This window comes from Nycticebus coucang, chromosome 5, assembly GCF_027406575.1.
Source record: "Nycticebus coucang isolate mNycCou1 chromosome 5, mNycCou1.pri, whole genome shotgun sequence".
Taxonomy (NCBI): Eukaryota; Metazoa; Chordata; class Mammalia; order Primates; family Lorisidae; genus Nycticebus; species Nycticebus coucang.
The window spans coordinates 73,188,110-73,214,083 of NC_069784.1; the positions used below are offsets into that span (position 1 = coordinate 73,188,110).

A 25,974-nucleotide genomic window follows, 5' to 3' on the forward strand; every position below is an offset into this window, starting at 1 on the left:
TCAGAAATACCAATTATAATAAGACTTTTTCATATAAAGAATGACAATAAATATAGTCTTAAAAGATACTTTTTTGTTGTTGTTTCAAGAAGGAATAGTTTTGTGATTTTTTTTAATTGAAGGCTAAGTTCCCTTGCTTTACAAAGTCAGTCTTCTGAGCTTCAAATAACCTATCTTTCTAAATCTGCCTAATTAAAAAGCCTCTGAAAGGCAAAACCTTGTTTGAGGAGCGTTCTGCACAAATTTTTATTTCTGTTGCTTGATAAATTATTCACTTTTATTCTTACGTACTTGATGGATATCCAGAAAATAGAATCCAGCCCAATTTATAGAAACCAGAAAGAAAGAAATATATCCCTTTCCTTACAGTCTACCCATGAATTTCTGTAGAATGATATAATTAAAAGCAGTCATCTATTCCCTTCCTATGGATTAGACACAACCTGTGAATTCAATGGAACTCTATTTACTTTTATTACTACATATATTGACCTCTCATTAAAAAGCAAGTTTTTGTTAAATTTCACAGAAATACATAAACATTTAATTACATTTTGCATTTTAACAAAAATGTGCATAAAAACTGAATATTATTCAAACTGGTGATGTCAAATATAATGGATAGGGTTGAAGTTCAGGGAATCTCATTGTGAATTATCATAATTTGTCATTCACATAGCTCCTATCTCCATATGCAGAATCTGTTACTTATCTGCAAGCTGGGCCATTATTGTGTATAAGCTCAGCCATGCTATCAATAAAGATTTTTAAAAACAAAAATCAGAGGGAATGATTATCACAGCAAAGAAAAAGAGAGCATAGTCAAAACAATCTTAATTTCAAACATATTTCAAAAAGGTCTCAAAAGTCAGAAGACATATAATGATGTGGCTATGAAAGGATATTTTTATAAGCTGATCTTAGTGAATCTTACCTTAATATATAAACTATAGGTAGTCAAACCTTTATTAATAAGAAAGATACAAATTTTAAAAAATAACGGTTATTTTATTTGCTTTAAAACTTTTAACTATTGATCCAGAGTATAGCATGTTTTAAGAACTTTATGTATATTAGTCAATTCTTTCAATAACCCTAGGAAGCTACATGACTTCCACCGATGGGAAGATAGAAACAAAAGATGCCACTCATCTAAAAGCACATAACTAAAAAAAGGCGAAGGATGCAAGATTTTTAACTCAGACAATTAGGTTCCCAAGCTGCACTCTTTGACTAATTTCTCTCATTCTTGCATGAATATTCCCCATCAGGAGAAAAGGCTGATAACTTAAAAATCAAATGAAACAAGTCAAACCTTAGTGTGGTTTTGATTTACAAATGGTCCTATGTTAATACTGGGAAGGTCAGACAGATGTCCAATATACAAGAGTAACCCACGAAGCTCATCAACCAACGCTGAGGGGAGCTGACCCTCCAGAGCCTCATAGGGATGGACAGGAACGTGACTCTCACCATTTTGTACTTTCAAGTACCTAAAAAATAATTAGATAAAATAAACAACTAGCCTATAGATGCATATACAGATAGAAATTCACCCAGCAATCAAAACATTTATCTGACATCCTACCTGAAGATGAAAACTTTAATATAATGGAGAAATATCACGCATTGCTGCCTAATAGTATCTGCTTTGCAGTGTAGAGTTGATATCTTCCCTGAAACCAAAATAGATAATGTTAATCCAGTTCAAATTATTATCAGTGGGCAGTGAACAAAAATTTTGTAAGCCATACCAGTAGCAATTCTCTATCATGTAACTTTTTCCATTCATTGATTCCCATGTAGTTCTTGCCTATACCACTTCTCAAAAACTCTTCTTTTTTTCTTTTCTTTCTTTGCAGTTTTTGGCCAGGGCTGGGCTTGAACCCGCCACCTCTGGCATATGGGGCCGGCGCCCTACTCATTTGAGCCACAGGCACTACCCTCAAAAAGTCTTCTTAAGGTAACCAATAAAACCCATGTTGCCCAATCTAAAGGATATTGCCTGTCCTCAAGTAACTTGCTTTCACAGTAGCCCAGGCTTCACCGGCTTCAATGACACAGATCGACAATCTTCTTTCTTCCTGCTGAGTCCTTCCTCCTACCTCTTTTTTACTGGCCCCCCTCAGTTCTACCATTCATGTGGAACTCTGAGTCCTCTTTTCTCTGTACATCTTTTCCTAAATGATAATGACTCCAAAAGTTTTAGCTATATTCAGATCCAGCATGTCAAACTGCCTAACTAATATCTGCACTTACATAGCTCAGACAGTGCAAAAAACATGTATTTGGATTTTTTCCAAAACCTGTTCATGCTATCCACTTTTTCTCCATTTCAGTAAGTGGTGCTATACCACTAGCCTATGTTGTTCTTGATTTTTCCATTTCCTTCAGAGTACTATTAAGTTTATAACCAAATATATTTCAAACTATCCATTTTTCTATAATTTCTTAAAACAATGCAGTAGGGCTCTTAACAGGTCTTCTCACATCCTCTTTTGTCTCCCTATGATCTAAGTACAAAATCTGCTTAAAATGCATACCAATTCCTGTTGCTCTCAAGTCAAAACATATGAGGCTCCCTGCTGTATTCAGAAAAAAATCAAAACTCCTACAAGGACTTATAAGACCTTGAATGACCTTTTAATAGTTCCTGTCTTTCTCCCAATTTCATCCCAGGCCATCTTTCCCTCACTTAACTTTAAGCAAGAATTATCAAGGTAGTTGATATCAGTGCAAAACATTGATAACCATTAGACAGAAAATGAGTAAGAGACAATCAGGAAACAAAAGCAGAGAAAACATGAGAATTATAGGCAATAAATTCTTACCCATAATAGCTAGGAAACTAATTTCCAAATTTCAATTAAAATGAACAATATGGGCTCAGCGCCCATAGCACAGTGGTTACGGTACCGGCCACATGCACTGAGCCTGGTGGGTTCGAACTAGGCCCAGGCCAGCTAAACAATGACAACTGCAAAACAACAACAACAACAAAAAATATCCAAGTGTTGTGGCGGGCGCCTGTAGTCCCAGCTACTTGGGAGGCTGAGGAAAGAGAATCACTTAAGCCAAAGAGTTTGAGGTTGCTGTGATGCCAGAGTACTCTATCGAGGGCAACATAGAGAGACTCTGTCTCCAAAAAAATAAATAAAATGAAAAATAAAATGAACAACATGGCCACGACTTTGGCAGAACCAATAGGAATGTAAGTTTAAGTTGTTGTACAAATATTTTTTAAACTGCATTTTATGGCTTAATTTCATCCATATAAACAAAATCATATCATCACCCCTTTTCACAAATATCAGCCCATAAAAGCAGTACTGTCTTAAAAATAACTGCTTTGATCTTCTGCAACTAGCAAGATGAAGTAATAAGGATCAGATTTATCCATCTCTCACCTTAATCTTGAAAAGAAGAAAAACAATACAGAACAAGTTTTCAGGCACTGGACCCACGGCAACACAAGACTGCTATCCCAGACAGAAGATGAGCCGTATGATTGTACTAGTTTCCCACTCAGAGATAGTTTTAGGCTGCAACAGGGGGAAGAGAGCCCCCAACAGAGCCCAGTTCACTGAGATGAGACATAAAATATGAGTTTAGAGAAATCTAACTTTGCAGGGCAAAAGTACCAAGAAAAAAGAAGCCACATAAAATAAGAGTTCTAGAAATGTATAAAAGGTCCCTGTTAAATCTTTGACTACATACTGATATATTCAAACATGAGAGAAAATTACCCAACGCCATAGAAAACAACAAGAAACAATTCCCTACAAAGCTTCCACAAGCCAGAGAACAGTTCGAGTTCCCACCAGCAAGCATGAAAAATCCTCATAATACCCCAGGTACCAGGAAGAATTCTCAGAAGCCTTACTAAGCTAGTTTACCAGACTAAATTAACATTAAACTAAAGTCTGCTTTTAAAAAAATCCTAAAAAAATTTAAAACAGGGTTGGTGCCCATAGCTCAGTGGTTAGGGCACCTGCCACGTACACTGGGGCTGGCTGGAACCTAGCCCAGGCATGCTAAACAACAATGACAACTACAACAAAAAAATAGCAGGCGTTGTGGTAGGCACCTGTAGTCCCAACTACTTGGGAGACTGAGGCAAGAGAATCGCTTAAGTGCTAGAGTTTTGAGGTTGCTGTGAGCTGTGACAACACAGCATTCTGCTGAGGAGCAACAAAGTAGGACTCTGTCTCAAAAAAAAAAAAAAAAATATTTTAAAGCTAACTTCAAAAAGAGCCATTGGATTACATATGCTCAATAGTAAGCCATAACATAAGTTAACACCTAGGTTAAGCATAAGAAAATCCAGAAAGCAGCAATGTGTAAGTCGAGGTCAATCACACAGTAAAGGATATTAGATATTCAAAGAAGCTGAAACGCATATCACAGAACCCAGAGAAAAGTCAGTTAATACAGACAGATCCAGAAATGATAGTGATGACATAATTAGCAGTCAGCAAAGTTAAAAATAGCAGTCATACATATTCCATATATTCAAGATATATGAAAACAAACAGGACAGAAATGGAAAACATAAAAAGAACCCAAATGCAATGTCTGGAGACAAAAAAATACAATTAACTGAGAAAGGGTAACACTAATAGCTACAATATATTTAAGAACAAGTCTTAGCAAAACATATTATTCTGTATGTTATTCTGCCTCAACTGTAAATCAACCCTAAGAGCAACAGGACTAGAATAAGATCTATATGCACTTGGCAGTAAGTGACCCTACATAAGGGCTTCCTAGGGAGAGGTAAGGATCAAGGCTAGTTACGCAAGTTAACAAAATCCTTACACAATGGCATGGCAGGGACAAGCTAACCTGTGGTAATGTTGCTAACTTGGCCAAGAGATCGCAAGGCTTTTTTAAGCAACAAAAACAACCAAAATGTCAGTGTAACAGATAATCATTTTGACAGTCCACTGCAGTAGTTTCAGGTTAGTGTTTCAGAGAATAATCCTGCATGATAAATCCCTTCCATGAACCAAATTTACTTAAGTTATTCTATGTAGTAACAATATTTTTGTTCTTTCCACTATAATCTTTTACAGGCTTCCCAGGGGTTTCAAAATAAAATTCAGACTTGGTGTGGCTTACAAAGCCAATTTGATTTAATCCCTTCTAAATTCTTTATTCTCACACTCACTCTGATCCAACCATTCATAATTACTACTTATTCCATGCTCCCTAATTTTTTTATGCTTTTATACACCTCCATGTCTTTGTCTATACAGTTTTTTTTTTCTGCCTGGAACTCTTCCTATCCCCAAAACTTCCCCCAAATCTTTTGCCTAGCTAATTCCTTCTGAACCTTGCAGACGCAGATCTGGCACCACTTACTGATGGGCACACAGAGATGAAACCCTTGCCTCTCACTGTACTTTCTCATTTACCACACTGACCCATGCCCGTATGCCTATGTCCTACACAACTACAAACTCTTCAACAGCATGTATTTCCTCTTTGAATCATCAGCACCTTGCACAATACCTCAAGTAAAGCAGGGACTCTTTAGGTGATAATGAAACAATAATACTTACCATTTACTGATCACATACTAAGAAAACAAAAGTCTGACACCTGACAGCTAGGCCATGACATTCCCTACTAAATATAAACAATTTTCATAAAATACAAAAAAGTATTTACAAATACTTACAAATACAAATACATAATCAAGGCCACTCTGATTATGGTGAAACAAGACAAAAACAAAACCTCAGTAATCACGTTTGAACACCAAAACATGGCACTATGTAAGCACACACACAAAACCAAAACAAACAAATACAGTAAAAAAAAATCCCACATCCCTCCTCTTTCAGTTAACATGACTATTGCTTCTTTATAAATGAAGACTCTTCCTAAGCTACCCTTGTCCCACATTCTAGATAAAAACTGAAACACCAAACTGCCACTGCTTAACAACATCCAATCCAGAATGCCATCTTTATGCCTCGTAAGCCCTACCTAAAAGCAGCTAGCACAAGCCCAACCATATGACAAAGCTCCTTCCTACTGTCTTTTCTAGTGAAGCCCCAACTATTCCTTTGTATATTTCCCCTCTTTTTGATAAGCTAATAAACCTCTGTGTGACCAAAAGTGTGTTCCAGGTAGCTTTTGGTTGCCAGGCAAAACTAAAACCAGACACTGTGTTAAATGCATTATGGAATCTAATTCTCACAAGAACTTAGGGAGATAGGAACTGTTAATTGGTGTGAAGCCCAGTTAGCTAGGTATAGGCCACGATTCTAAATACTGCACTGCACCAAAACCGCTAGAAAAAAGCAACAGCTACCTTGCATTAAAACACACTGTCCATTAATACCAAACTCCAAAAAAATTAGTAATCCATTAAATGCCAAAAGCAATCAAAAAGAAAACAGAAAGCAGAAAAGAAAATCAAGATTTTCTTTTTCTCTATCGCATGAGGTCTAGCACTTGTGACTCCTAGTTTGAGTTCACCTCACTTACCACCTCCAAAGGAACCATCAATTCACATCAGAGAAGCTTAGCTTCCTTAAGTCAATTTCACTTTTTTTTTTTTTTTCCAGTTTTTGGCCAGGGCTGGGTTTGAACCCGCCACCTCCGGCATATGGGGCCAGCGCTCTATCCCTTTGAGCCACAGGCACTGCCAAGTCAATTTTACTTTTAAGATATGGAGATCTGGAAAAATACTATACATCTCAGTTACAACAATATTTAAATGTCATACTTTTCCTAAATTCTAAATACACCACACTGTGAACTTCTGACTTAACACTTCCTCTACATTATTATGATATCCTAATTACACTATGATGTACCCACATGCATTTCACTGTAATGAGGCAGCATTCCTTTTTGCTGCTAAACATAATTCAAACTTACCAAAATCACAGTTGGCCTGTAACAAAGTTTCCAAGTTGTACAGTTGTTGCCTAATTTTAAAATGTAAGGTTAGAGTTAATTTTAGCATAGGTAAAAGCATGTTAACAATTACATGGTGGATCATGTTTCTAAATCTATTACAGATTTAATATCTCTTTTTTGTGGATGATAGATACTTTGTGAATGTTTATTAAAGGATCAGGTTCAGGTGGTAAAATCTTCCAGAGACAAAACATACCTTTGTTTGACCTTCTAAAAATATTAAAAGCAGCATATATCTCAAAATTATTATTATTATTATTTTGAGACAGAATCTCACTCAATCTCACTCAATCCGCAGCAGCATCATAGCTCACAGCAACCTCAAACTCTTGGGCTCAGGAGATCCTCTGGTCAGCCTCCTAAGTAGCTGGGACTACAGGCAACCTCCATAGTGCCAAGCTAATTTTTCTGTTTTTAGTAGAGATGGAGTCTTACTTTGCTCAGGCTGGTCTTGAACTCCTCGACTCAGATAATCCATCTGCCTCAGCCTCCCAGAATTTTAGGATTACAGGCGTGAAGCCACAATGTCCGGCCTCAAAATTATTAAGATACATTTTAGGTTAACAGTTATATAATGAAATCTTAAATTGCACTCATTATACAGTTATACAGTAGAAGTTAAGAAATGAAATAATACAGACTAAAATTATTAGGGAAAGTGATACTTACGATGTTCCATCTTAATTCTTTATATAATCTCTTGCCATCATTTCTAGTTACCTTTAAACTTTTTAAAGATCAACTCATTTTCATGAACTATGTCCTGGATAGAGACTGATTCATTCTGTAATGTTCCGAATTATAGCCTGTGCTCTCAATAAAACAAACAACATGGCAAAGACAATGAAGTCTCTTTACAAGGTTTCAGGGGATGATGGGAGGAAAATACCCTCTGCTCCTCCATTTTCATTTAAATGTACCATACATACATTTTTGTGTTTTTTAATAATCTGCATTCAACAACTGACTCCAAAACTATCTAAAATGTCAGTAGGTGCCAGGCACAGTGGCAAATGCCTGTAATCCTAGCACTTTGGAAGGTTGAGATGGGTAGACTGCTTGAGCTCAGGAGTTTGAGACAAGCCTGAACGAGAGTGAGAACCCCATCTTCTCTAAAAATAGGAAAACTGGTTCGCCGCCTAAGCTCAGCAGCTAGGGCACCAGCCACATACACCGGAGCTGGAGAATTTGAATCCAGCCAGGGCCTGCCAAACAACAATGACAACTACAACCAAAAAATAGCCAGGCATTGTGGCGGGCGCCTATAGTCCCAGCTATTTGGGAGGCTGAGGCAAAAGAATCGCTTAAGCCCAAGAGTTTGAGGCTGATGTGAGCTGTGACACCACGGTACTCTACCCAGGACAACATACTGAGACTCTCTCAAAAAACAAACCAAAAAAAAAAAGGAAAACTAGCCAGGAGTGGTGTAGGTGCAGGTAGTTCCAAGTACTCAGAAGGTTGAGCCAGGAGGGTCACTTGAATCCAGTAGTTACAGATTGCTATGAGCTATGATGATGCCACAACCCTCTACCCAGGAGGACTGATTGAGACTGTCTCAAAAAAAAAAAAAAAAAAAAACCTGAATATGGACTGTAGTTTAAATGATAAAGAACTAATTTAATTTTAATTGTGATAATGACAGTGTTTATGTTTTTACGAAATGTGTACTGAAGTAGATAGTCCCTAAGTTGTAAACATTAAACTTAAGTATAACTTGCAATTCCAAAGGGAGGCTATGTCTCCAAGTTACAAACATCCAACTGACATATGACTCACACTTTACAAACTGAGGCTGTTACAGGTAATAGGTAAATGAACCTATTTCAACTTACATACAATTCAACTTAAGAAAAAACCTATAAAATCTATCTCATTTGTAAACAGGAGGCTGCCCTGTATTTAAGGATGAGATGACATAATGCCTGGAATTTGCTTATACATACTTAAAGCAAAAGACAAGGGGACAGGACAGATGAAGGAAATGTGGTAACATTATGATGTTTACTGTAACTGAGGGAATATAAGCATAGGCAGTCCCTGGTTACAAATAAGATAGATTGTATGAGTTTTTTTTTTTGTTTGAGACAGATTCTCCCTCTGTTGCCCTGGGTAGAGTGCTATGGCATCACCATAGCTCACAGCAACCTTGAGTCTCCTGGGCTCAAGCGATCCTCTTGCCTCAGCCTCCCCAGTTACTGAGACTACAGGCAACCTGGGCTAGTATTCCTGTTTTTGGTGAAGACAGGGGTCTTACTCTTGCTCAGGCTGGTCTTGAACTCGTGAGCTCAAGCAATCCACCCGCCTTGGCTTCCCAGAGTGCTACTGTAGGTTTGTTCTTAAATTGAATTAGTATGTAAGTCAGAGCAGGTACATTTACCTATTGCCTAGCCTTTGTTTGTATTGAGTCATACAACAGTTGGATGTTTGTAACTCGGGGACTTACTGCAATAAACTCTGTTTATAAGTGCAAGTTGTACATAAGTGAGATGTTTGTAATTCAGGGAACCTCTATACTGTTCTCTCTACTTTTGTGCATGTTTGAGTATTTTCTTTTTTTTTAATTATTAAATCATAGCTGTGTACATTAATGTGATCATGGGGCACCATACACTGGTTTTATAGACCGTTTGACACATTTTCATCACACTGGTTAACATAGATGTTTGAGTATTTTCATTAAAATTTTCTTAAATGTTGTTCAAGTAGAGAATTAATATTACTACTACATAGTCTACGACAGCGGTTCTCAACCTGTGGGTCCCAACCCCCTTGTAATAATGAAAATACATCCTGCATATCAGATATTTACATTACAATTCATAACAGTAGCAAAATTACAGTTATGAAGTAGCAACAAAAATAATTTTATAGTTGGGAGTCACCACAACATGAGGAACTGTATTAAAGGGTCACAGCATTAGGAAGGTTGAGAACAACTCGTCTAAGATATATTTGGAAAAATATATTTATTCTCTAAAAATTACTGAAAGGCTATGGTTATTAAGCAACGAAAGTATTTTAATTCTCTTCCAAAATTATAATTCAAAGTCTTAGATATATATCTTTAATACATTATGCCAAATGCAAAGGACAAAGATCCTGAAAAATCAATAAAAAGCAACTCATTAAAACCATTACTCCATTAGCCATTAATGTCTGATTGTTGTTACCACTGCAGACATTCAAGTGAACAACAAGCACAATCTGACTGGTGCTTCTGTAGTGTCAGGATTAGAAAACACTCAACAGGGCGGCGCCTGTGGCTCAGTGAGTAGGGCGCCAGCCCCATATGCCGAGGGTGGAGGGTTCAAACCCAGCCCCGGCCAAACTGCAACCAAAAAATAGCCGGGCGTTGTGGCGGGCGCCTGTAGTCCCAGCTGCTCGGGAGGCTGAAGCAAGAGAATCGCGTAAGCCCAAGAGTTAAGAGGTTGCTGTGAGCCGTGTGACGCCACGGCACTCTACCCGAGGGCGGTACAGTGAGACTCTGTCTCTACAAAAAAAAAAAAAAAAAAAAAGAAAACACTCAACAATGCAACTTACAAAACTGGAAAGGATTTAAAAAAAGAAATACCTGAGTAAATGAAAGAGCTCTCTAGACGAATTCACTAATGCTGTTTCAGTAACCCAACGAATGCCAAATATTTCCACTGTATCCTCTTCAAAATTAGTTGGTAAAGGATCAAGATTCAATATTAATCTGAAATGAAAATTGTGATTGAATTTTCTAAAAAGCACAACAAGTACCATAATGTAGCATGTTTTTTTAAACATTTATTTGAATCCATATTAAACAATACGTGTAAAAAAAAAAGTGAGGGGCTCGGCAGCTATAGTCAGTGGTTAGGGCGCCAACCATGTACACTGGGGCTGGAGGGTTCAAACCCGGCCCAGGCCTGCTAAACAATGACAACTAGAACCAAAAAAGAGCCAGGCATTGTGGTGGGTACCTGTAGTCTCAGGTACTTGGGAGGCTGAGGCAAGAGAATCACTTAAACCTAAGAGTTTGAAGTTTCCGTGAGCTGTGACGCTACAACACTCTACTGAGGGCGACATAGTGAGACTCCTGTTTCAAAAAAAAAAAAAAAAGTGAGGAAATGCCTTGGTACCTTACATAGTCAGGATTACTACAGTCAGACTGTATTAAAATTTCAATCCTGATAAAAAAAAAGTATAAGTAAAAACCAATGCAACTTAAGAGAAAAACCAAAAAAGGACTCTAGGGAACATACTTTTGCCCGCCTTCACCAGTGGTCTTCAGTTTAGAATTTCAGCATTTGAGGGGACATCAGATTTTTTTTTAAGACAGCTAAAAACAATCATGAGCCACATCTGGAGAATAGAATGATCAAGTTAGGTACTCTATTTAAAATCTCTAACAAGTGGCGCTGGCCCCATATGCAGAGGTGACAAGATTCAAACCCAGCCCCAGCCAAAAACAAACAAACAAACAAACAAAAAATCTCTAAGAAGTACAACATAAAACCAACAAAACAGTTTTCCTTCTAACTGAAATGGTCTAAGCAGGTATATTTCAAGATCAGCAATTTTACTGCAAAATACATATATCTGTTCAATGCAAAAATAAGTCTATAAGACTTCTATGCATATCGATGAATAGGATTAGACAGAAGGGGGACAACATATAATTTTATGTCATACTTAAAAATTTCTGAAAAGCTCTAGAATATTATGACACTCTTTAGAAGGAAATACCATTTCAAAAAGCTCAGAGTTAAGAATTTAGTTTATGTAAAAGGGAAACTGCTGCCCAGATCCCTGGCTAAAGCTGAAGTGTTAGTGTGGTAAGGCATCAGTTACCAAGTAACTCTTTTTAAAACCCAAAATACTTTAACCAGTAAACAACAAGAAAACTAATATGAATTTGTCATTTTACGATCGTCTAAGCTGATTTACAAAACACCGTTGGTGAACACCAAAGTTTAATGGGCCGAAATGATATGTAAATCCCATTCATAAGAAACTGATGAATAATCTGAGCAATTAAAGTCCCGGTTTTTACCTACCGTTTAAGGGCTCCGCTGCAGAGGTGGGACTCGCCAGAAAAATTTTTTCCTCCTCTGTCGTCAACCGCACAAGAAAAGAAAGGGGGTTTACACCATTCTGTCCCCAGCTCCAGCTCTAAACTGTCAGTCATAAACGTCGATGCAGCAGAAGAGTTTTCCATTGTTTACTTCATGTTCTGAAATGTTTGGGGTTCACTATGATTATCATTAAGGGCACCAAAGAGACGTCGTGAAGAGACTCCTAGAGGTGGGGAAGGCCATGAGGTTAGGGGCTACTTCAGAAAGTTCGCAAAATGTGCCTCTAGCAGAAAGGAATAACAACAAACAAACAAACAAAACCCTCTCCTCGCCCGCCCGTGACCCACCCCTTCATCCCCACCGACGCTGTCATAACAGACAAATGCGACCGACTGGCTGAGGCAGAGACCTCAAATCTGCCCTCTAGGTTGGCCTCTCCAGCTCGAAAGAGGGTGAAGAGGAAAGAAATGTCTGCAGGACAGACTCAGCTCCAGCTCCTGAGCCCACCCCGAACTGCACCCTCCGCTACGTGGCTGGCTAATCGCTCGCAGCCCGCTTTCCCTCAGCTAGGGGGAGAAAGTGCCCTTGCGAGCTCCGGGTGGGGATCAGGAAAGCAGGTCCAGGCGCCACCCCCACCCCTTCAAGCCCGAGGAAGAGTCCACCAGGCCTGCACCCGGCAGCGCTCGGCGGAGGACGAGAGGAGCCGAGGTCGCACGCACAGGACAGCAGCCAGGCCTCCGGCACGTCTGTTTCCCGCAGCGAATGTCGTACCTGTTCACCATCCCAGTCCCGGAGGTCTGCCTCCCGCGATCCCGACCATAGCCAGCGAGTGCGTGGGATCTAAATCTCAAACAGGCGAAATTCCCGCCACGGCGCGCGCGCTCCGGAAAGGCGGGGCTACGGCGCAGCCCGCCCTGGCTGCCGATGCCCTCGCGATACCTACGCGGGAACCACTGCACTCGCAAAGTCTCGCGAGAGTCCGGCGTTGTCTCTCTTTTTGCTACCTTTAATTGGTATGTCCGGCGGAAAGTCAGGGTCTTGGAAAACGAAACTGTAACTGAGGCCGGAAAGAGGAAGATTTAAGGATCGTAAGGTTGCCCTTCAGCTTGGCCTCAGAGAAAACTATTGCCCGAGTGAGTCCGAAGTGGGTGTTTCTGTCGTGCACAGAGTCACGCCGTCCCCAGTTCTTCCCGCTACAGTGCCGGCAACTCCATTGTTGAGGTGGACGATGTCTTTTGTTCATGAACTGCGGGGAAGGCGAGTACAGGAATGAAGTTAATCCCTGTTTGGAAACACTGAAAGGTCATGTGGTCCCTGCTGTACTTGTAAAACCTGTTGCTCCCTTTCTTTGCAACAAGTTAGCACGGTTTTGTAAAGATATAGTCCATTTGCAGCATTTTATCTTTTAAAGTGTTACCTAAAATCAACTTCTCAGAAGGCTTTTAAGTCTAAGGGAGAACATTATACTTTGCGACTGTCTTGAGATTCAAGACAAACAACAGGATTTCTAATAGGAACATTGTGATATAATATGAGTACATGCCATTCCTCCATAATACAGTGTGGCCTGTATTCAATTCCTGCATAGGAAACCTATCATAACTGTTTCCACTTTTAAGCCAAATACTACACGTACCCTGGACAGGTAGGATGAAGTGAAAAAAAAAAAATATATATGATCTCTATTCTGACCACATCCTGTTCAGCTGATACACTGTGAAACTTGTTCCTTTGTTGGGTACCACTGCAGCTCATTTATGGTCCTTGGGGAATCTCTAGTGTGATACATAGTGTCATGTATAACAATCCCAAAGAAATGGTGCCCAGATACGAGAATATTGTGCCCTGACACTGCTTGTAAAAGAATTTATTCAGTAGTTGCAAGGTCTTCCTTCTTTAATCAAAACATCCAAATAGACTACTTGAATCCAGTGAGTGGGTTCAGAAGAACTATTAGAGTGGCTGTGGCTCGAGGTAGTTGCTGAAATAATTGAAGAAAACAAGGTTTTAGTAAGAAAAATAAAGTATTTATTAACGACCTGCACAGCAAGCTAGGCCCCTTCCTGACTGCAGGCATCCGGGAAAGTGCAGCTTTTGGGTTTTATACACAACTTTGAGCTGCTTCTTGGAAATTTCCCTGAGTCTAAATTATCTCTGTTCTCAAAACAGCCAACTTGCAGGGGTCCTAATCATTCCCATAATAGCTCAGGTCAGCCCAACCGGACTGGTCCAAAATAGCCTAATCATATCTGTCATCTACCTTGTTGGTATCTAGCTACCTACCTAACAGAACCAAAATAAGCTAAATAACTTAAGCTAGTGGTATTAACACATGTTGGTAAGAATCCCCAGAAGAGGACAGATGGCATACAGTACTCAAGAGGAGCGACTGGAGGATGCTTAATGAAAGGGCCATTTACAAAGCTATGTACAGAGTTAAACCAGAAAACAAGAAGTGATGGTGAAACACCTTTACCTAATCCCTAAAGGGAGCCATTATCACCCTTAGGCCTAAGCAAGGACTATGGGAGCCTAATGAAGTTTACTGATACAGGAGACAACCACCTACCTGATAACCATCTATAATACCTTTAGGGAGAAACCTAACTTACAACTTAGGGAGGGAGCTGGAAGAATTAAGTACTCAAACATCTTTTCCTCTGCACTCCAAATTTCCAGCTGTTGTCTCTTATTGGCCAAAACCAACTTAAAACCAAAAGCAAGGAGGGAACCTATAAAGTTCAGTTTCCTGTGGTAGGGTCCAGGCTAAAGAAGGATGGAGTGAATCTAACAGAAAAGGCTTAATTTTATCAAGAAGACATGGCAGTGCTAAATGTGTACATATCTAATAATATAGGTTTAATATATATAAAGCAAGAAGTACTAGTATAGTAAGTCCTCTCTTAACAACATCAATAGATTCTTAAAAACTGGGGCTTTAAGCAAAACATTATACTGCAGATTCTTGAATAACATCCTTTTATTGTAACATTGATGAGAAAAAAACAACTTTTTTTCATATGTTGTTTTGCTTAAAGTTGCAGTTTATAAGAACCAATAGTGATGTTATATTACTATATGGGAGATATACTCAACAATTTTATTTTTTTATTTTTTGAGACAGTCTTCTTCTGTCACTCTGAGTAGTATGCCCTGGCATCATCATAGCTCACAGCAACCTTTTCTTAGGCTCAAGCCATCCTCTTGCCTCAGTTTCCCAAGTAGGTGGAGCTACAGGTGCCTGTCATGACACCCAGTTAGTTTTTCTATTTTTAGTAGAAATGGGGTTTCACTCCTGCGCAGGCTGGTCTTGAATTCCTGACTTTGAGCAGTCTACCTGCCTCGGCCTCCCAAAGTGCTAGGTTTACAGGTGTAAGCCACCACACCCACCCTTCGGATCAACAATTTTAGTTAAAGACTTCAACACTCCTTCATCTGTAATTGATGGTACAATTGGACAGAAATTGTTGCGTGTGTGTGTATATATATAAGACTGAAATAATACTATGAACCAACTTGAGCTAATTTACGTTAACAGGTAAGTCGGCCCAACAGTAGCAGAATACACACTATTAACAAGTACACATGGAATATTTACTAAGATAGACCATATTTGGAGTCATAAAACAAATTTTATCAACTTTAAAAGGACTGAAATCACACAAAGTGTGAAATCAGAATGGAATTAAACCAAAAATAAACAACAAATATCTGGAAATCTCTAAATATTTGAAAATGAAGTATTATACTTCTAATGACCTACAAATCAAAGAAGAAATCGCTAAGAAAAATGAATATTTTGAATTAAATGAAATCACAGTAAAATTTGTCACATTAACTCCGCAAATTAGAAAAGAAGAACAAGCTCAATTCAATAATTTAAACTTCCATTTTAAACTAGAAGACAAACCCCAACAAATTAAAACCAAAACAAGTAAAATGAAGGAAATAATAAAATTAGAAATAAGTGGAAGGAAACAGAAGAGGAAATAAATTCAACCCAACATTGGTTCTTTGAAAGATCAATATAATTAATAAACCCTCTAGACAACCTAATAAAATTACAATTCAACATAACAAACATAGACACAGACAAATTAGTCAGTAAATCCAGCAATACGTGAAAAGGATGATGTATGAAAAGAAAACCATATTCATCTGTGAATGCAAGGTTGGTTCACATTTCAACAAGCAGTCAGTGTAGTTCATTATATCAAGCAATCTGTAAAAAGAAAAACTACATTTTTATCCCATTAGATGCTGAAAGATCACTGGAAAAATTCAAAACCCATTCATTATAAAAACTCTCTCCAAAAACGATACAGAGAAGATTAGCATGGCCCCTGCGCAAGGATGACACGCAAATTCGTGAAGCGTTCCATATTTAAAAAAAAACAAAACTCTCCAAACTAAGAAGAAAATTTCCCTAACCTGATGTGTAATATCTCTGACTAATCTGTTATTATAAAACAGCATAATTAATCATGAAAATGTTTTCTCCCTAAGATTGAGAGAATACAATACTAGCTGCCTTTCCCACTACTTTTAACACTGTATAAATGGTAACTAGCCATTGCAATAAGATATGAGAAAGAAGGAAAAGTCACAACCAATCCAAAAAAAAAAGTAAAACTTTCTTCATTCTCAGATTATATTATTCATGTAGAAAAATATAAAGAATCTCCACAAACATCTACTAGAAATAATAGTGAATTCAGCAAGGTGGCTGGGTTCAATATACTATACAAACATTAATTGTATTTTTATGGGAAGAAATGAACAGTAGAAATTATTTTTTAAAATAGCATTTAATGCCATCAAAATACTGAAATTTAAAAAATATAAATTATTGCTGAGAAAAATTTGAGAATATCCAATTAAATTGAATGATAAAGCATAATCATAAATTGAAAGGCTCAATATTAAGATTTTTTCCAAAATTTGTTTGTGGATTTAGGGAATGCCAATCAAAATCCCAGTGGTTTTTCTTTTGTAGAAATTGACAAATACATTCTTTTTTTTTTTTTTTTTTGTAGAGACAGAGTCTCACTTTATGGCCCTCGGTAGAGTGCCGTGGCCTCACACAGCTCACAGCAACCTCCAACTCCTGGGCTTAAGCGATTCTCTTGCCTCAGCCTCCCGAGTAGCTGGGACTACAGGCGCTCGCCACAACGCCCGGCCAGACAAATACATTCTAAAACATGTATTTTGCGGTTTAAAAATGCAAAGAGCACAGCATAAAACCAAAACAACCTGAATAAGAATAGTGTTGGAAGATTTCCAGTAGCTGATTTTAAGATTTACTATAAAAAAGGGTGGACTCTCTATAGGATGAAGAGTCTGGGAACAAGCTCACAGTTGATTTTGAGGGGATAGGTCAATTGATTTTGGCAAAAGTAATGTAACTGAAAGGATAGTCTTTTCAACACATGGTGCTAAAACTATTGGATACTGACATGCTTAAAAATGAACTCTGGCCTTTACCTCACATTACGAAATTTATCTCAGTATGGATCATAGACCTAAATGTTAGAACAAAAACTACAAAATGTTCAAATACTCAGATTGACAGTAAACAGGGAAACGTCAGCAAAGAAAGGCAAGCAGTAAGGCTAGTCCTCAGGAGAAAAATCAAGTGCTTGTGGTAGAGAGTAATGTCTTCCGTGAAATCCAAGAGATGTATTCTATAAAAGAATGGGTAATCTATACCAAATGCTGTTGATAGGCATAATAATAAAGGAAAACAAATTAAGCACTGAGTTTGGCAAGATGTAGGTCATTACTAATGTTGATAAATGTCACTTTGGTTAAGTAATTGGAGGAAAACATCTGATCGGAATGGGTGCATAGAAAATGGGAGGTGAGTCAGCAAGGATAGAAACCTTACTCAGGAATTTAATTTTTTTTTTGAGACAGAGTCGTACTCTGTTGCCCTGGCCAGAGTGCCATGACCTCAGACTAGCTCACAACCTCAAATTCCTGAACTCAAGCGATCATCCTGCCTCAGCCTCCCAAGTAGCTGGTACTATAGGTGCCTGATGTGATTTTCCTATTTTTAGTAGAGATGGGGTCTTGCTTTGCTCAGGCTGATCTTAAACTCCTGACTGCAAGCTATCCTCCTTCCTTGGCCTTCCAGAATGCTGGGATTACAGGCATGAGCCCCTGCTCCCCAGCCCCCAAGAATTTAATTAAAATAAACTATAAAAATAGGAATCAAGAGATGGGTTTTTTTTTTTTTTTAATCTCAAAATATTAAAGGGATACAAGTATTTTTGTTATATGAAGGAATTTCATAATGCTGAAGTTTAGGGCTTTAGTAGGCTGATCACCAGTGTACCTGCTAGGTAAGTTTTTATCTCTCAACCCGCCCCCCCCATATACTCTGTGTTTTTTCCAGACCAGTCTACTCACAACTACAGTTTCTGTTACTAATTCTATGCTGATCACTCTAAAATGTATATCGCTCTTTTTTTTTCTTTCTTTTTTGAGACAGAGTCTCTTTATTAACCTCAGTAGAGTGCTGTGGTGTCACAGCTCACAGCAACCTCAAACTCTTGGGCTCAAGTGATTTCTCTTGCCTCATCTTCCCAAGTAGCTGGGATTACAGGCGCCTGCTATAATGCCCAACAGAGTCTTGCTCTTGCTCAGGCCTGGCTCGAACTTCTGAGCTCAAGCATTCCACCCACCTTGGCCTTCCAAAGTGCTAGGATTACAGATGTGAGCCAGTGCACCCAGCCTAAAATTTATATCTCTTATCCAAACCTCTGGGCTGCATATCTGTAAATAACTTAATAAAATTGTTAGCTTATTATCAGTTCATGTATATCTCAAAAAAAAAGCCCTTCAAAGTCAATGTCTAATAATGAATTCATTATTCACTCTTCCAAAAATGTTCTTACAGAATCTTCTATCTAGAAATGGTACCCCATTCTTTCATGACAGAAAGCCTGAAGCCTTACTAGTAGCCTATTTTGACAATGTTATCTCTCTCATCCCCATATTTATTTCTTCACTAAATGTTTTCAGTTTACTTAACTTCTTCAGAACCCAGCCACTTACCTTCATGTTCATCATTACCATCCAAGCAAAGCCATGAAGAGCTATACATACACCCACATCTGTCTGAGAACTATGAAAACTTCCTAACTTCTCGTCATTCACTGTGCATGTGACCCCTTCCCACCCTACTCCTCTTTATACTTCACCCAAAGTGATATTTTTTTCTAAAATGCTTGTATGATAACATCATCTTTATTTTTTAAATCACTGCTGTTAAGATTTAGACAGTAATGTCTAAAAGTGAGTTTTCTGACTTCTCACTACTCCTACTTAGCTTTACACAGAACCAAACACACCCTTCTTGTTGAGCTCCAGCGTATTGGTTTCCTACCTTCCTTTTGTATGTGCTTTTCTCTCTGCCTATAATGTGGTTCCTTTCCCCTCTTGGCAATATTTCACATCCTTCAGATCTCTACATAAATCAGCTCCTCGGAGAAGCCTTTCAAGACCTCCATAATAATGCTTAATCTCTCTATTATACAATAAGTTCCCACATAGTTCACTTTGGAAACACTTGCTATAGATAAAATTTTTTATTAGCATATGTGCTTATTTGATATTATTTATATCTTGCTCTATACTATAAGCTTCAAAGCATAGCAACTGTATCTTTACCATGCTCAATAAATATTTCTTGAATGAAGGGATGAATGTATTGTGGAATTGGTTTTTAGGTGTTATGGGAAGATCTGGGATGGTTTTGCAGACACATATGATTTCAAAACCTGTGTTTGTTTATTCTGCTTCTGTAAGCAAGCTACTTTACCTCTTTTGGGATCTTCTTGTTTATTTGCAGCTGGCTGGCTCTCGTGATAACATTAAGAAGGTGAGGAAAGCCTCCGACATAGTGAAGTCTGAGCTGTCCAGCCTTCCTTTCATGTCCACCTGAGCTCTAAGGGCTGGCATAAGATATGGTTGAAGTCTGTGGTGATCCAAAGGTTGTAAACCCTTGATAAAGACATATGACTACATTAGTAAAAACTATATTTGACATATGACTACATTAGTAAAAACCATATTAGGGTCAAGGAAAACATTATCATGTTACTAGGCCAAATTGGCCTTCTGGCCTCCAGTTCACAGTCTCTGAATTCTAGTCAGTATCAGAATATCACTATGCAAATGAAGACATTGTTAAATGCTTGTTTTAAATAGGTAAAACTGTTACATACCCTCTACCTCCTGCTTCTTGACACATCTAAAAGGTCCTATGTAGACTTAGAAAGAGGATGGGAATAGGATACCTTACATGACAATCTCTCCAACACAACAGGGAATGAAAAGAGAGGTGGTTCTCCAGAGCAAAGGTAGGGTGCTATTACTAAGGAGGGTGAGATACTGTTCCCCTCTCCGCCTGGTGGGATTGCTTATTTTCTAGATAGTATTTAATATTACTCCCTTGGTGATGTCACTTCCTACAGCAACACCTCTATATCCGGAAGAATAAATTATTTTCTTTTACGTTTTTATAAGTTTATGTCATCAGGTGCCACAGGAAAAAGCTGGATGCATCTGTCTGCCTGTTAATAGCAGTGCCTCCGGAGAGAAAGGTTCTACCATGCAGATAGATGGTGGGCTGCTGTGAGCTGCTTCTCGCCCTGCTTGTAGCCACAATTTCTTGCATTTTTTTCTTCAGTCACACGATTTCTCCTTTTCCTGTCCCCTTCCCAAATTAGAGTTCCTTAGCCCTATTTGTGACTAAGACTTCAGTAATGTTTTGCTTAGCTCAAGCTACCTCCTTCTGTAATTTGCCTTGCAGAACTCAGCCCTGGTCATCTCCCAACATTCCACTTCTCTGGTCAAGGGCTATACTGAGGGCCCTCCTGATGTTCTATAGTTCTTTCCTAAAATCTTTGAGTTAAATTTTCATATCATGCAAGTAGTACACATAACTTATTTACATGTATACACGGATAATCGTCCCCATGTCTGTCTCCTTACTAGAACTATAAGCTTGAGATCTGTTCATTATTATGTCCTCAGAATCTAGGATTGTACCTATTTAGACAGTAGTTTTTTAAAAATCCTTTTGATTAAATGAATGGGATGTTGCATCTGGTGTTTAACTATCAATAATTATGTATTTGTTTAGGAAATATTTTTGAATAATGTTATCATTGCATTTTCTTAGCCTTGGAGTTTCACCTGAGGCACCAACCTGAGAAAAAGTTGTAATGTACTCAACATTTTAACAGAGGTGGCAAACCATTGTTGCAAAGGAGGTGGCCAGAATTTGCTTATATCAATAAATTTGTTTTTATTAGCTTATTATATATCTTAGATATACTTTATATAGTGTATTTTTATCTATTTTATATATTATATATATAAGATGTAATAATTTACTAGGAGGATAAAGTTTCTAGACAGAGGATTTCTTTAGGAAGCTACAGTGTTTCCATTTTCCTCCAAGTTAAGGAAGGGAAACCTCAGAGAACCACTTAGAGAAGATGACATGTATCCCCTCGCATTTTTGGCGTGCAGGAATTGATCCGTGTCTCAAGCAGATGAATCTAAAGGGTTGTGGTGGCAGAGCAAGGAGAGAGTGTGTGGAAGGAGTAAGCTGTGCTGTCACTGGGGTAGGGAAACAGTAAGTGTGTGGATCTTGAGGCAGGGGGCCAGACCAGAGAGTTCTTGAGGAATCTTGGTAAGAGGACTCTTGCAGGCATTGGGTGGCATCAACAGAAAAAGACTGGAGGGAGACACCCAGAACCTTTCCCTACCCCAAGGTGCTGGTGGGCAATACTTTGCAGCTGGCAAAGGAAGGCACACATTGGATCAAATCTCTTCCTTGCATAAAATCCTGCAGTGGTCTCATACTGTACTTACAGTGAAATCCCCTAAACTCCTCACCATTGTGATTTGAGCCCTTCCTATGTCCACAATTGTATCCTATATGGTTCTGGCACAAAGCATTAGCCACACTGGCATTCTTTCAGTTCTTATATATCATATTTTTTCCTGCCTTAAAATGTTTGCGTAAGTTGTGGCTTATGCCAGAACAATTATTTTTTTAGTTTTTGATTATGATAAGGACATTATAGTCCTATATCTTTATAGAGGGTACATGTGAAGTTTTAATCCAGGCACACAATGTGAATTGATCAAATCAGGGTAATTGGAGTATCATGTCATCTCAGGCATTATTTCTTTGTGTGGGAACAATGCGATTCCACTTTTTTGGTTATTTTAAAATGCAACGTAACTTATTGTTGATTATAGTCACTTTGCTGTGCTATCAAATACTATTAATTCTATTAAATATCTAACTATATTTTTGTACTCATTAACCGACCCTACTTTATCCCCCCTCCTTGTTATACTTTCCAGCCTCTAGTAATGATCATTCTACTCTTTGTCTCCATGTGATCAATTATTCTTAATATTTAGAGCCCACATATGAACAAGATCATGTGGGATTTGTCTTTCTGTGCTTGACTTATTTCACTTACCCATCCATGTTGCTGCAAATGGCAGGATTTCGTTCTTTTCTGTGGCTATATGATCCATCGTGTACATGTACCACAATTTCTTTATCCATTCATCCATTGATGGACAAATCTTGGCTATTGTGAATAGTGTTGCAATAACATGGGAGTGAAGCTCTCTTTTTGATATACTGGGTTCCCCTCCTTTGGATATCTACCCATCAGGGGGATTGCTGGGATGTATGGCAGTTCTATTTTTAGTTTTTTGAGGAACCTTTATACTGTTCTCCATAGTGGCTGAAGTAATTTATGTTCCCACCAACAGTGTACCAGCGTTTCCCTTTTTCCACAACCTCTCCAGCATTTGTTATTATTGCCTTTTTGATGAAAGACATTTTAACTGGGCAAGATGGTATCTCATTATGCAGTTGATTTACATTTATCTGATTACATGACTCTGATGACTAATGATGTTGAACATTTTTTATATGCCTTTTGGCCATTTGTAGTTTTCTTTTGAGAAATATCTATTCGGATTCTTTGCTCATTTTTAATTGGATTATTTGATTTTTTTTTCCTATCAAGTTGTTAGAGTTCCTAATACGTTCCAGTTCTTAATCCCTTGTCAGATGGGTAGTTTTCAAATATTTTCCCCCATTCTGTGGGTTTTCTCTCCTTGTGATTGTTTGCTTAGCTGTGCAGAAGTTTTTTATCTGAATGTGATACCATTATTTCAATTTAGCGTTGGTTGCCTATGCTTTGGTGGTATTGTTTAGGAAATTCTTGCTCAGACCGATGTCCTGAAGCATTTCCCCAGTGTTTTCTTTTAGTAGTTTCAGAGTTTCAGGTCTTAGATTTAAGTCTTTAATCTATTTTGATTTAATTTTTGAATATGGTGAGAATTAAGGGTCTAGTATCATTCTTCTGCATATGGATATCCAGTTTTCCCAGCCTCATTTGTTGAAGAGACTGTCCTTTCCCCACTGTATGTTCTTGACACCTGTGTCAAAGATAAATTCACTATAGATATATGGATTTGTTCCCAGTTTCTCTATTCTGTTTCATTGGTCTATGTGCCTGTTGTTATGACAGTATCATGCTGTTTTATGTGCTGTTTTTATTACACTCTGTACTTAATTTGAAGTCAGATAATTGTGATTCCTCCAGTTTTGTCCTTTTTGCTTAGGATAACTTTGGTCTTTTATGGTTCCACATTAATTTTGGAATTGTTTTGTCTATTTTTATGAAGAACATCATTGGTATCTTGATGGGGTTTGCACCAAATCTGTAGATTGCTTTGGGTAGCATGGACATTTTAACAATACTGATTCTTCCAATCCATGAGCATAGAATATCTTTTCATTTCTTTTCTTTCTTTTTTTTCCTTCTGTTTGACACAGAGTTTCATTTTCTTGCCCCTGGTAGAGTTCTGTGGCTTCTTAGTTCACATCAACCTCAAACTCTTGGGGCTCAAGTGATCCTTTGCCTCAGCCTCCCAAGTGGCTGGGACTACAGGTGCTCGTCACAATGCCTGGCTATTTTTTAGAGATGGGGTTCAATCTAGCTCAGGCTGGTCTCAAACTCTTGAGCTCAAGCGATCCACCCACCTTGGACTCCCAGAATGCTAGGATTACAGGAGTAAGCCACCATGCCCGGCCTATCTTTTCATTTCTTGGCATCTCCTTTAATTACTATCATCAATGTTTTGTAGGTTTCATTGTAAAGATCTTTTACTTCTTTGGTTAAATTTATTCCTAGGTTCTTTTTTTAGCTATTATAAATAAGTGTACTTGTCAAGATTGTTTGCTCTTGGCGTATAGAAATGCTACTGATTTTATGTTTTTTTGTTTGTTTGTTTTTTGAGACAGAGTCTCAATATGTTACCTTCGGTAGTGTGCCATAGCGTTACAGCTCACAGCAACTTCCAACTCTTGGGCTTAAGTGATTCTCTTGCCTCAGCCTCCCAAGTAGCTGGGCTACAGGTGCCCACCACTATGTCCGACTATTTTTTGATTATAATTGTCATCATTGTTGTTTGGCAGACCTGGGCTGCGTTCGAACCCATCTCTGGTGTATGTGGCTGGCACCCTAGCCACTGAGATATAGGTGCCAAGCCTGTATGTTTATTTTGTATCCTGCTAGTTTACTGAATTTGTTTAACTGTTATAATAGTTTTTTGTTTGTTTTTTCAGACAAGAGTATCACTTTGTCGTCCTTGGTAGAGTGCTGTGGCATCATAGCTCACAGCAACCTCAAACTCTTGGGCTTAAGTGATCCTCTTACCTCAGCCTCCCAAGTAGCTGGGATTATAGGCACCTGCCACACCTGCCTGACTATTGTTTTAGAGACAGGGTCTCACTGTTGCTCAGGCTGGTCTTGAACTCCTGAGCTCAGGTGATCTACCTGCCTTGGCCTCCCAGAGTGCTAGATTACACGTGTGAGCCACCACACCTGGCCCTATTCAAATGCCGCGGACCACGGGGAGCACAAACCTCCTTTCCGTCGTCTTACAACGCGGACAGCGCCACCTCCCTGCGGCTTGGTGCCGAGGGTGCGGCATTCAAATAGTTTTTGAGTGGGGTTTTTAGGTTTCTCTAGATATAAGATCATATCATCTGCAAATGAGGATGATTTGACTTCTTCCTTTCCGATTTGGATCCCCTTTATTTCTTTCTCTTATCTGATAGCTGTATCTAGAACTTCCAGTACTATGTTGAATAACAGTGGTGAAAGTGGGCTTCCTTGTCTTGTTCCAGGTCTTAGAGGAGAAATTTCCTATTTTTCCTCATTCAAGATGATACCAACTGAGTCTATCATATATGGTTTTATCATGTTGAAGTAAGTTTCTTTTATACCCAGTTTCTTTGAAGTTTTTAATCATGAATTTTATCAAATGGCTTTTCAGCAGCGATTGAAATGATAATATGCGTTTTATCCTTTATTCTCTTGATACAATGTATCACATTGATTGATTTGTAAATGTTGAACCATCCTTGCATCCTGGGATGAATCCCACTTGCTTATGATGAATAATTTTTTAATGTGTTATTGAATTCTGTCTGCTAGTATTTTGTTGAGAATTTTTGCATCTATGTTCATCAGAGATACTGACCTATAGTTTTCTTTTTTGTTGTGTCTTCGTATGTTTTGGTATTAGGATGATACAGGCCTCATAGAATGAGTTTGGGAGTATCCCTTCCTCCTCAAATTTTTGGAATAGTTTAAGTAGGATTGTTATTAGTTCTTTGCATGCTTGGTAGAATTCAATAGTGAAACCATACGATCCTGGGCTTTTTATCTGTCTTTACTTGTTATTTATTGGTTTATTCAGATTTATATTTCTTCTTGGTTCAGTGTTGATGGATTATATGTGTCTAGGAATTTATCCATTTCGTCTAGGGTTTTCAATTTATTTACATATAGCTACTCATAGTAGTCTCTAATGATCATTTGTATTTCTTTGCTATCAGTTGTAATGTCTCCTGTTTCATCTCTGATCTTATTCATTT

General features: G+C 38.2%; 1 protein-coding gene and 1 pseudogene across 2 annotated transcripts in view; one reads left to right on the forward strand and one right to left on the reverse strand.

Annotated features, from left to right (window-relative positions):
* Nucleotides 1-12,864, reverse strand: part of MMS22L (MMS22 like, DNA repair protein) — a 152,354-nt gene extending 139,490 nt beyond the window's left edge. The window contains exons 1-6 of one of the 2 annotated variants that reach the window (XM_053591507.1): nucleotides 12,750-12,864; nucleotides 11,961-12,201; nucleotides 10,508-10,633; nucleotides 6,895-6,944; nucleotides 1,589-1,676; nucleotides 1,316-1,493 (exon numbers count right to left, since the gene is read on the reverse strand). In XM_053591507.1, coding sequence (XP_053447482.1) covers nucleotides 1,316-1,493; nucleotides 1,589-1,676; nucleotides 6,895-6,944; nucleotides 10,508-10,633; nucleotides 11,961-12,121 — 603 coding nt within the window. In that variant the 5' untranslated portion in view covers nucleotides 12,122-12,201; nucleotides 12,750-12,864. The remainder of the gene's footprint in view (nucleotides 1-1,315; nucleotides 1,494-1,588; nucleotides 1,677-6,894; nucleotides 6,945-10,507; nucleotides 10,634-11,960; nucleotides 12,202-12,749) is intronic. The other variant, XM_053591508.1, reaches the window with a different exon arrangement.
* Nucleotides 12,865-16,266: 3,402 nt separating this feature from the next.
* Nucleotides 16,267-16,366, forward strand: LOC128586950 (uncharacterized; annotated as a pseudogene).
* The last annotated feature ends 9,608 nt before the right edge of the window (nucleotides 16,367-25,974 follow it).